The 12078-nt window shown below is 49.8% G+C and overlaps 1 protein-coding gene across 3 annotated transcripts in view; it reads right to left on the bottom strand.

Annotated features, from left to right (window-relative positions):
• SCUBE2 (signal peptide, CUB domain and EGF like domain containing 2) overlaps positions 1-12078 on the bottom strand; it is a 118298-nt gene that overhangs the window by 11283 nt on the left and 94937 nt on the right. For all 3 annotated transcript variants that reach the window (XM_088447101.1, XM_088447100.1, XM_088447099.1), the window contains 2 exons: positions 11793-11954; positions 10581-10778 (listed from right to left, as the gene is read on the bottom strand). In XM_088447101.1, coding sequence (XP_088303227.1) covers positions 10581-10778; positions 11793-11954 — 360 coding nt within the window. The remainder of the gene's footprint in view (positions 1-10580; positions 10779-11792; positions 11955-12078) is intronic.

A 12078-nucleotide genomic window follows, 5' to 3' on the forward strand; every position in this document is an offset into this window, starting at 1 on the left:
TTTCTTTATGCCATCTGGTTTGCCCCTTTGTTTCATTTGAATTTTTATATTTATATATATATATATATATATATATAAGGTGCAAGGTGAGAGAAGAGGGTGTCAGGAGGCAGGGTGCAAGGTGAGAGAAGAGGGTGTCAGGGGGCAGGGTGCAAGGTGAGAGAAGAGGGTGTCAGGGGATAGGGTGCAAGGTGAGAGAAGAGGGTGTCAGGGGGCAGGGTGCAAGGTGAGAGAAGAGGGTGTCAGGGGGCAGGGTGCAAGGTGAGAGAAGAGGGTGTCAGGGGGCAGGGTGCAAGGTGAGGGAAGAGGGTGTCAGGGGATAGGGTGCAAGGTGAGAGAAGAGGGTGTCAGGGGGCAGGGTGCAAGGTGAGAGAAGAGGGTGTCAGAAGGCAGGTTGCAAGGTGAGAGAAGAGGGTGTCAGGGGGCAGGGTGCAAGGTGAGAGAAGAGGGTGTCAGGGGATAGGGTGCAAGGTGAGAGAAGAGGGTGTCAGTGGTCAGGGTGCAAGGTGAGAGAAGAGGGTGTCAGGGTGCAAGGTGAGAGAAGAGGGCGTCAGTGGGCAGGGTGCAAGGTGAGAGAAGAGGGTGTCAGGAGATAAGGTGCCAGGTGAGAAGAGGGTGCTAGGTGAGAGAAGAGGGTGTCCGGGGACAGGGTGCCAGGTGAGAGAAGAGGGTGTCAGAGGGCAGGGTGCCAGGCGAGAGAAGAGGGTGGCAGGGGATAGGGTGCCAGGTGAGAAGAGGGTGCTAGGTGATAGAAGAGGGTGTCCGGGGGCAGGGTGCAAGGTGAGAGAAGAGGGTGCCAGGGGGCAGGGTGCCAAGGTGAGAGAAGAGGGTGTCAGGGGGCAGGGTGCAAGGTGAGAGAAGAGGGTGTCAGGGGAAAGGGTGCCAGGTGAGAGAAGAGGGTGTCAGGTGGCAGGGTGAAAGGTGAGGTTAATGTATTAAGGGTGGTATTCATATATATTGTTATAGCGCGCCCGATCTCCCATCTAAAGTGACGGGAGATTGCGGGGCGCTATTCAATTGTTGCAGATCTTCACGCTGATTGCGCCCAAACAGGTCACTTTTCGCCCCCATTTCAGCTCGCACCCCCTGGAGCTGCGAGCTGAAATGGTGAGTCGGCAGCTGATTGCGCCCGACAGAAGCAACAATTGAATTGCTCCTATCGGCCGTGTAGGGAAGCGGTACGATAGAATGGCTCCTGTCGGGCGTGTAGGGAAGCGGTACAATAGAATAGCTCCTGTCGGGCGTGTAGGGAAGCGGTACAATAGAATATCTCCTGTCGAGTGTGTAGGGAAGCGGTACAATAGAATAGCTCCTGTCGGGCGTGTAGGGAAGCGGTACAATAGAATGGCTCCTGTCGGGCGTGTAGGGAAGCGGTACAATAGAATGGCTCCTGTCGGGTGTGTAGGGAAGCGGTACAATAGAATAGCTCCTGTCGGGCGTGTAGGGAAGCGGTACAATAGAATGGCTCCTGTCGGGCGTGTAGGGAAGCGTACAATAGAATAGCTCCTGTCGGGCGTGTAGTGAAGCGGTACAATAGAATAGCTCCTGTCGGGCGTGTAGGGAAGCGGTACAATAGAATAGCTCCTGTCGGGCGTGTAGGGAAGCGGTACAATAGAATGGCTCCTGTCGGGAGTGTAGGGAAGCGGTACAATAGAATAGCTCCTGTCGGGCGTGTAGAGAAGCGGTACAATAGAATAGTTCCTGTCGGGCGTGTAGGGAAGCGGTACAATAGAATAGCTCCTGTCGGGCGTGTAGGGAAGCGGTACAATAGAAAATCTCCTGTCGGGCGTGTAGGGAAGCAGTACAATAGAATAGCTCCTGTCGGGCGTGTAGGGAAGCGGTACAATAGAATGGCTCCTGTCGGGCGTGTAGGGAAGCGGTACAATAGAATGGCTCCTGTCGGGCGTGTAGAGAAGCGGTACAATAGAATGGCTCCTGTCGCACGTGTAGGGAAACGTTACAATAGAATAGCTCCTGTCGGGCGTGTAGGGAAGCGGTACAATAGAATAGCTCCTGTCGGGCGTGTAGGGAAGCGGTACAATAGAATAGCTCCTGTCGGGCGTGTAGGGAAGCGGTACAATAGAATAGCTCCTGTCGGGAGTGTAGGGAAGCGGTACAATAGAATAGCTCCTGTCGGGCGTGTAGGGAAGCGGTACAATAGAATAGCTCCTGTCGGGCGTGTAGGGAAGCGGTACAATAGAATAGCTCCTGTCGGGCGTGAGGGAAGCGGTACAATAGAATAGCTCCTGTCGGGCGTGTAGGGAAGCGGTACAATAGAATGGCTCCTGTCGGGCGTGTAGGGAAGCGGTACAATAGAATGGCTCCTGTCGGGCGTGTAGGGAAGGGGTACAATAGAATGGCTCCTGTCGGGCGTGTAGGGAAGCGGTACAATAGAATAGCTCCTGTCGGGCGTGTAGGGAAGCGGTACAATAGAATGGCTCCTGTCGGGCGTGTAGGGAAGCGGTACAATAGAATAGCTCCTGTCGGGCGTGTAGGGAAGCGGTACAATAGAATAGCTCCTGTCGGGCGTGTAGGGAAGCGGTACAATAGAATGGCTCCTGTCGGGAGTGTAGGGAAGCGGTACAATAGAATAGCTCCTGTCGGGCGTGTAGAGAAGCGGTACAATAGAATAGCTCCTGTCGGGCGTGTAGGGAAGCGGTACAATAGAATAGCTCCTGTCGGGCGTGTAGGGAAGCGGTACAATAGAATAGCTCCTGTCGGGCGTGTAGGGAAGCGGTACAATAGAATAGCTCCTGTCGGGCGTGTAGGGAAGCGGTACAATAGAATGGCTCCTGTCGGGCGTGTAGGGAAGCGGTACAATAGAATGGCTCCTGTCGGGCGTGTAGAGAAGCGGTACAATAGAATGGATCCTGTCGGGCGTGTAGGGAAGCGGTACAATAGAATAGCTCCTGTCGGGCGTGTAGGGAAGCGGTACAATAGAATAGCTCCTGTCGGGCGTGTAGGGAAGCGGTACAATAGAATAGCTCCTGTCGGGCGTGTAGGGAAGCGGTACAATAGAATAGCTCCTGTCGGGAGTGTAGGGAAGCGGTACAATAGAATAGCTCCTGTCGGGCGTGTAGGGAAGCGGTACAATAGAATAGCTCCTGTCGGGCGTGTAGGGAAGCGGTACAATAGAATAGCTCCTGTCGGGCGTGTAGGGAAGCGGTACAATAGAATGGCTCCTGTCGGGCGTGTAGGGAAGCGGTACAATAGAATGGCTCCTGTCGGGCGTGTAGGGAAGCGGTACAATAGAATGGCTCCTGTCGGGCGTGTAGGGAAGCGGTACAATAGAATGGCTCCTGTCGGGTGTGTAGGGAAGCGGTACAATAGAATGGCTCCTGTCGGGTGTGTAGGGAAGCGGTACAATAGAATAGCTCCTGTCGGGCGTGTAGGGAAGCGGTACAATAGAATGGCTCCTGTCGGGCGTGTAGGGAAGCGGTACAATAGAATAGCTCCTGTCGGGCGTGTAGGGAAGCCGTACAATAGAATAGCTCCTGTCGGGCGTGTAGGGAAGCGGTACAATAGAATGGCTCCTGTCGGGTGTGTAGGGAAGCGGTACAATAGAATGGCTCCTGTCGGGCGTGTAGGGAAGCGGTACAATAGAATGGCTCCTGTCGGGCGTGTAGGGAAGCGGTACAATAGAATAGCTCCTGTCGGGCGTGTAGGGAAGCGGTACAATAGAATGGCTCCTGTCGGGCGTGTAGGGAAGCGGTACAATAGAATGGCTCCTGTCGGGCGTGTAGGGAAGCGGTACAATAGAATAGCTCCTGTCGGGCGTGTAGGGAAGCGGTACAATAGAATAGCTCCTGTCGGGAGTGTAGGGAAGCGGTACAATAGAATAGCTCCTGTCGGGCGTGTAGGGAAGCGGTACAATAGAATAGCTCCTGTCGGGCGTGTAGGGAAGCGGTACAATAGAATAGTTCCTGTCGGGCGTGTAGGGAAGCGGTACAATAGAATGGCTCCTGTCGGGCGTGTAGGGAAGCGGTACAATAGAATGGCTCCTGTCGGGCGTGTAGGGAAGCGGTACAATAGAATGGCTCCTGTCGGGTGTGTAGGGAAGCGGTACAATAGAATGGCTCCTGTCGGGTGTGTAGGGAAGCGGTACAATAGAATAGCTCCTGTCGGGCGTGTAGGGAAGCGGTACAATAGAATGGCTCCTGTCGGGCGTGTAGGGAAGCGGTACAATAGAATAGCTCCTGTCGGGCGTGTAGGGAAGCGGTACAATAGAATGGCTCCTGTCGGGCGTGTAGGGAAGCGGTACAATAGAATAGCTCCTGTCGGGCGTGTAGGGAAGCGGTACAATAGAATAGCTCCTGTCGGGCGTGTAGGGAAGCGGTACAATAGAATGGCTCCTGTCGGGTGTGTAGGGAAGCGGTACAATAGAATGGCTCCTGTCGGGCGTGTAGGGAAGCGGTACAATAGAATGGCTCCTGTCGGGCGTGTAGGGAAGCGGTACAATAGAATAGCTCCTGTCGGGCGTGTAGGGAAGCGGTACAATAGAATGGCTCCTGTCGGGCGTGTAGGGAAGCGGTACAATAGAATAGCTCCTGTCGGGCGTGTAGGGAAGCGGTACAATAGAATGGCTCCTGTCGGGAGTGTAGGGAAGCGGTACAATTGAATACCGCCCTATGTGTTCATGAATAAATATAAAATAAAAAATGTATTATAATTAGCTCTTTGTGTTTTCCTTTTAAACACTGGAGAGGGGAGGGTGCCAGAGAGTGGGAAGGGTATCAGTGGACAGTGCGGGGAAGGTATCAGGTGGCATGGTGCCAGGTGAGTCAGGGTGCCAGTTGAGAGTGGAAGATGTCAGATAAGTCATGGTGCTAGGAGAGGAGGGTGTCAGTGTACAGGGTGCCAGGTGAGGGTGTCAGGGAGCCGGGTAAGAAGTGGAGAGATGGGAGGGTGTCAGTGTACAGGGTGCCAGGTGAGGGTGTCAGGGAGCCGGGTAAGAGGTGGAGAGGAGATGGGAGGGTGTCAGGGGGCAGGGTGCCAGGTGAGGGTGTCAGGGAGCCGGGTAAGAGGTGGAGAGGGGAGAGGAGATGGGAGGGTGTCAGTGGACATGGTGCCAGGCTTCCCTGGGATGCCCCTAGAGTCCCGATAACATTGTATCCGGTGATAAGCGGGGCGAATGGCTGCGCAGCTGGTGTCTATAAGTGTGGGGCAGCGGTGGTAGGAGGGGAAAGTCCGGAGAACACCATAATGAAGAGACAATGACCAGCAATAAGATTATTATAACTGAATGCCAGAATCCGTCATCTGAATCAAATTATTAACAAACTAAATCATATTTGCTCCGTGATTTAAGCTCCGGCTTGTGTGCACTATTTAGAAACATTTCTGCAACTGTCATATATAAATATATATTACAATTATTTTCAGCCACCTGCTTATTCTATACATGGAATTCCTCCTTAGCTCATGATGGGGTTATCTTTTCTTTAGGGTGTATCCCCTGAGTAGACTTTTAGCTTCTGGATGATAACAGAATGATTTACATTCATTACTATAAATCTTTGCTGCCCTCTAATGGTGAGAAGCAGGTTTTACATGAGATGTAATATAATCCTGGCTGCCAGTCCCATCACAGGGATTAAGGAAAGCAGAACCAGAGAGCGCAGACTACATATATACTGAAACTGAACTGACTTATAATTAGATATGAATTATGTGTTTTAATAAATACTTATTTATATTTTCGATATAATAAGGATTGGACAATGCTGATGTATCAAGGACGAAACTGATATGTATGTCTTCATTGTTGCACAACATTAATTAAAATCTTATGATACCATCCTGTTGTTGGGAGACCCTGTTCCTTCCTCTACATTGAAGTGCGAAAAGTCATGGGATAGCAGTATGTAAAAGTAATGGTAGGTGGCATCACAGTACTGTGACGTCATGGAAATGCCCAGACCTGCATCAGTTGTAATCTGACATCTCGTGAGTCAGTCTGAACACCGGCTAGTCTGCTCATGGCAAGGCGACGTAAATTATCAGAGTTCGAACGGGCATGATAGTGGGTGCCCGACGGATGGGACATTCCATTTCCAAAGTTGTGCAGACATCCATCATTCCTCTATCTACGGTGTCACATGTGTACCGGGAATACCTCATGGAAGGCATTACCACCCACCGTGGACACTGCAGTGGCCAACCATGGGTGCTTAATGATGGTGACCAGCGGTGTCTGGCCAGAACTGTCCGTGGTAACAGACAAGTGACACTGGCTCAAATCACATCCACATTCAATGCAGGAGGTACCAGGCACATATCCAGCAGGGCAGTGCAGCATTCTTTTCAATGGGATATGGGAGCAGAAGACGCACCAGAGTGCCCCTGTTAACACTACGACACCGAACACATCGTTTCACCTGGGCTCGTGGCATCACTAATTGGACCCTGGAGGACTGGCAACATGTGGCGTGGTCTGATGAGTCAAGGTTCCAGTTGTTTCGGGCTGGTGGTAGGGATTGGGTGTCGCGCAGACCCCAGTTGTCAACAAGGCGGTTACATAATTTTGTGGAGTGTCTTCACGTAGTATGGCTTGGGACCGCTGATCCGTCTGAACACATCATTGACTGGTAACCGCTACGTTGCATTGCTCGAAGATCATTTGCTGACCTTCATGGACTTTATGTAACCCCCACACCGGTGGAATAGTCCAGCAACAGGATAATACACAGTGTCATTGGTCCCGAATTGTCCAGAATTGGTTTGGGGAGCATTCTGAAGAGTTCTGATGAATGTTGTGACTACCACGTTCGCTCGACTTGAACCCAATAGAGTATTTATGGGATGTGGTGGAGAGGTCCATTCGCACCCAAGGTCCTGCACCTACAAATATCAGGGAGCTGAGGGAAGCTATCCAGATGGCATGGGTCATCATCTCTCCTACGTGATACTAAGCATCTATCCCATGACTGTTGGCACTTCAATGAATTTAACTCTGTCCCCATTCCCCTCCTCACATCATGTCACATGCAGCCATGTCATCACTAACACATCACTCATCTCCTGATACACTCTGTGCTGCTGGGGAATCCTGCTCCTTCCACTATATAATTCTCAGTCTGTGGCTTCCTGCTGCCTCAATTCTCCTTCACACATCATGTCACTGGTCCTGTAACATGCAGCCCTGTCCTCAATGACACATCACTCATCTCCTGATATACTCTGTGCTGCTGGGGACCCTGCTCCTCCCACTATATAACTCTCAGTCTGTGGCTTCCTGCTGCATCAATTCTCCTTCACACATCATGTCACTGGTCCTGTAACATGCAGTCCTGTCCTCAATGACACATCACTCATCTCCTGATATACTCTGTGCTGCTGGGGACCCTGCTCATCCCACTATATAACTCTCAGTCTGTGGCTTCCTGCTGCCTCAATTCTCCTTCACACATCATGTCACTGGTCCTGTAACATGCAGTCCTGTCCTCAATGACACATCACTCATCTCCTGATATACTCTATGCTGCTGGGGAATCCTGCTCCTTCCACTATATAATTCTCAGTCTGTGGCTTCCTGCTGCCTCAATTCTCCTTCACACATCATGTCACTGGTCCTGTAACATGCAGTCCTGTCCTCAATGACACATCACTCATCTCCTGATATATTCTATGCTGCTGGGGAATCCTGCTCCTTCCACTATATAATTCTCAGTCTGTGGCTTCCTGCATATAACTCTCAGTCTGTGGCTTCCTGCTGCATCAATTCTCCTTCACACATCATGTCACTGGTCCTGTAACATGCAGTCCTGTCCTCAATGACACATCACTCATCTCCTGATATACTCTGTGCTGCTGGGGACCCTGCTCCTCCCACTATATAACTCTCAGTCTGTGGCTTCCTGCTGCATCAATTCTCCTTCATACATCATGTCACTGCCCCTGTAACATGCAGCCCTGTCCTCAATGACACATCACTCATCTCCTGATATACTCTGTGCTGCTGGGGGATCCTGCTCCTCCCACTATATAACTATCAGTCTGTGGCTTCCTGCTGTCTCCATTCCCCTCCTCACATCACGTCACTGCCCCTGTCACATGCAGCCCTGTCCTCACTGACACATCACTCATCTTCTGATATACTCTGTGCTGCTGGGGACCCTGCTCCTTCCACTATATAACTCTAAGAGGTAAATTTACTAAAGGTCGATTTGCAGGTCGATTTGAGGAGTGATTTAGCACTTCTCAAATCGACTCAAACCGCATGCAGTGACAAATGTTTTTTTCACTGCATTTACTATTAGTCGATCTGTTTTGCGATTTGCAAAACAAATTCGATTTGAGTCGGTTTTGAAGAGTGATTTGCTGTTCGATTTGGCAAGTTCATGACCAAATCGAATGGCAAATCACCCTTCAAATCCCCGACACAACAAACTGCTTCATGATTCACTTTCAGCATGATTAGTTCGTTGTCACACAGATACATGCAGACAGTCTAAAGAGTTAAATTAAGGAAAAAAAAAATGAAGTGCACAGACGCGGCTTCATCCTTTGAAGCTCCGTGTCTGTGCGTTCATTGGCAGAGAGAGGTCAAGCCCCGCCTCTCAGCCAATGAACGGCTCCTCCATTGTACTCAATGGTGGGAGCCGCAGGGTTACTAAAGTTTATCCTGCGGCTCCCACCATTGACTTCTATGGAGGGAGCCGTTCATTGGCTGAGAGGCGGGGCCTGACCTCTCTCAGCTAATGAACGCACAGACACGGAGCTTCAAAGGATGAAGCCACATCTGTGCGCTTCATTCGGGAAGGAGTAATCCGTCTGGTTAGACTGATTACTCCTTAATGCGATGGTCGGGTTATCGTTTTATTATTTTAACTCCTGGATGCCTACTGGAGAAGGGGACCACTGGAGGTAATATAGGTGAGTATTGTGTGTGTGTGTGTGTGTGTATGTATGTATGTATGTATTAAAGTTATACTTTGTAAGGTGTGTGTGTGTTTCTTGGGACATTTCTTTACAGGTGAACTATAAGTCCCAGTGGGCCCTTAATGTCCCGCATGCTGGTACTTGTGGTTCTCCAAGTACCAGCATAAAGGGGAGGCTTGCTGGGACCTGCAGTTCTACTGGAAAGACAATGTTTATTGATATCTATTTTTACACCACACTGTCACAATCAACCCGCCACCCACCGCCCAGGGGTGGCAGGGATAGGCCCGGGCTATCAGCCCAGGCTAGGGGTGCCCTGAAGGGGTCTCCAACTCCCCAGGGACCCCTGGCCTGGCCTGACTAGCGGTCAGTGCTGATGCTGCAGCTGGGGGGCCTGGTGATACGGCTCCCCTGGCTATGGCATCAGTCCCCCGTTAGAAAGGGTCCAGGGCTGGTTCTGGATCTTACAGGGAGACCCTACGCAAATTTTTCCCTGTGAATCCAGAACCAGCTCTGCTTCCCATAGCCCAGTGCTGGTTGTACTAAGTACAGGGAGACCCTACGTCATTTTTTCCCTGTACTTAGTCAACTAGAACAGGGTTGGCAAAGTCCAGGGCTGGTTGTGCTTTGGGGGGTGACCTCACGTTTTTTTTTTCTTAATTTAACTCTTTAGACGCTTTTTACAGTGAGATACATGAAGGCATCTCACTGATGTCTGCATGTATCTGTGTGAATCCGACCTGCTCATGCTCAAATCGAAAGCATGAAGCAGGTCTATTGTATTGGGGATTTGAAGAGTGATTTGAAGTCCGATTTTGAGGCCGATTTCAAATCGAATGCTAGTAAATAAGGGTTTTGTGTGTTGGGCTATGTAAAAGTACCAATGTTTTTCTGATAGTCGATTTGAGGGCGATATGAGTCCAAAGTCGATTTGAAGTCTGATTTTACATGCGATTTGGCCTTCAGTAAATACTCAAAATCGAATCCAAATCGAATGAAAATCCCACCTCAAATCACTCAAACTGCCAAATCGACCTTTAGTAAATTTACCCCTAAGTGTGTGACATCCTGCTGCCTCCATTTCCCTCCTCACATCATGTCACTGCCCCTGTCACATGCAGCCCTGTCCTCACTAACACATCACTCATCTCCTGATATACTCTGTACTGCTGGGAACACTGCTCCTTCCTCTATATAACTATCAGTATGTGACATCCTGCTGCCTCCATTCCCCTCCTCACATCATGTCACTGCCCCTGTCACATGCAGCTCTGTCCTCACTAACACATCACTCATCTCCTGATATACTCTGTGCTGCTGGGGACCCTGCTCCTACCACTATATAACTATCAGTCTGTGGCTTCCTGCTGCCTCCATTCCCCTCCTCACATCATGTCACTGCCCCTGTCACATGCAGCCCTGTCCTCAGTAACGCCTAACATACTCTGTGCTGCTGTGAACATTAGCCAATAACCGGGTAGCGTGGACAAACAGAAGAAGACTGTCAAATGAACCTCCAAGAGCATTTTTGATTTGAAATTGAATGAAATCTTATCGCCTAAATGACGAGAATGAGGAATTTCCCTGTAGATAATCCCTGTACGGACAGGATGACAGACTCATAAATAAGCACGTCTAACAGGATTAATGACAGCAATCGTTTTGTTTGTATAATACAATCTGGAAAGAAGTGAACTCACAGCTTTTCCTCATAACCAGATAATCTCCACATTCATCTTCTATCGGCAGAAAGATTTCTGGCACCACGATGAGGATGCGCCTCTTGGCGGGCGGGGTTATGTTCCATGTGCATTCCGTGTTTGCGGGGTAATTCCCTGGATAATTCGGAGATTCTATATACCCGGAAAAGTCACCGAGCTCCCCTCTGCACTGCCGGTCTGAGAACAGAGAGGACACAAACATTACATAGGCGGTATATCAGCCAGAGGGTGCCTGTCTCTGGTTCTCGGTTTGTCCCCATTTGATTGATTACCGGTTTACTTTCCATCACCCTGGTTCTTCTACATAGGCAGCTGCGGAAAATGCTGTCACTTCATATTACAAATAAATTGCAATAATAAGGATTTACGCCAACGGTTAAGTGTCTGGAATACAAACCTTCCAGCTGCCAAAGGCTGACAAACTAATACTGCGGAGAGACCAGAGTTTAAAGTTTAAAATCTATTTATTAAAATAACATTACCCGAAACCAGCAATATTCATCTCGGCAGAATCCGCTACGGGAGGGGGAGGGGGACACATGGATGACTAACTGCTATGTGTGTCTGACAAGGTTACATTGTGTCAAATATCACAGCTGTCTGAGATCTCTCAGGCGTTCCTGCCAGTAGGTGCTTAACCTCGTCACAGCGCAGATTGCTCGCCAGCATTCTCCGTTTGTGAAAACACTTGTAAGTTCCAACAGGGCCGGGTTTATAAAACCTGTGTTTATTTCCCTCTGTGACTATTTTGAATATATTTTCCTCAAAGCTACACTACCAGCTACTAATACTCAGCTTGGTTATATGTTCTATCTGTGCTTTTCAGGTGCGGTTTTACATCATCGGGTGCTGTTTATTTCCGCTTCCCAGGGTTATGTCACCGCTCTGCTGTACTCTCTGCAATAAACCTTGATGTAAATGTCTACAGCAAGCTTTGTGTCATAGCCCAGGATACGGACATAAACAATTCTGCCTAATGATATAAAGACAGGGCTGAAATGGACAGGAGACAGAAAAATCTATCTACTAAGTGCTGTCGGAGGGTATGTGTTAGCTAATAGACTAAAGTTATCTGCAAGTGGAATACTGGATGTAACGTTTTGTATCTTAAGGTGTATAATGATACTATCACCTAGGGGAAGGCGCTTAGCGCTGGGCGCTGGTAGGGCGGTATGCGGGGAAGTCACTTACTTTTACACTGTGTTATATTAGTGGAGCCGTCAAAGTCGGTGCTGGTGTTTCCTGGGCAGGAGATGCAGAAACTGCGGCCAAACTCTGGCTGGTAAGTCCCCAGCACACACCGGATACATCTGTGAGTCGTGGTATTGTACAAGTGTCCTGGGGAGCACTGAACTGTACCAACCAGAGAGACAGAGAGAGAGAGAGAGACAGCATCAACCAGAGAGACCGCACTTACTAAAGAGACAGACAGAGAGGGAGAGCACCAACCGGAGAGACCACACATATCAAAGAGACA

The sequence above is a fragment of the Taudactylus pleione genome, unplaced genomic scaffold, assembly GCF_031769625.1.
Source record: "Taudactylus pleione unplaced genomic scaffold, aTauple2 ptg000418l, whole genome shotgun sequence".
NCBI lineage: Eukaryota > Metazoa > Chordata > Amphibia > Anura > Myobatrachidae > Taudactylus > Taudactylus pleione.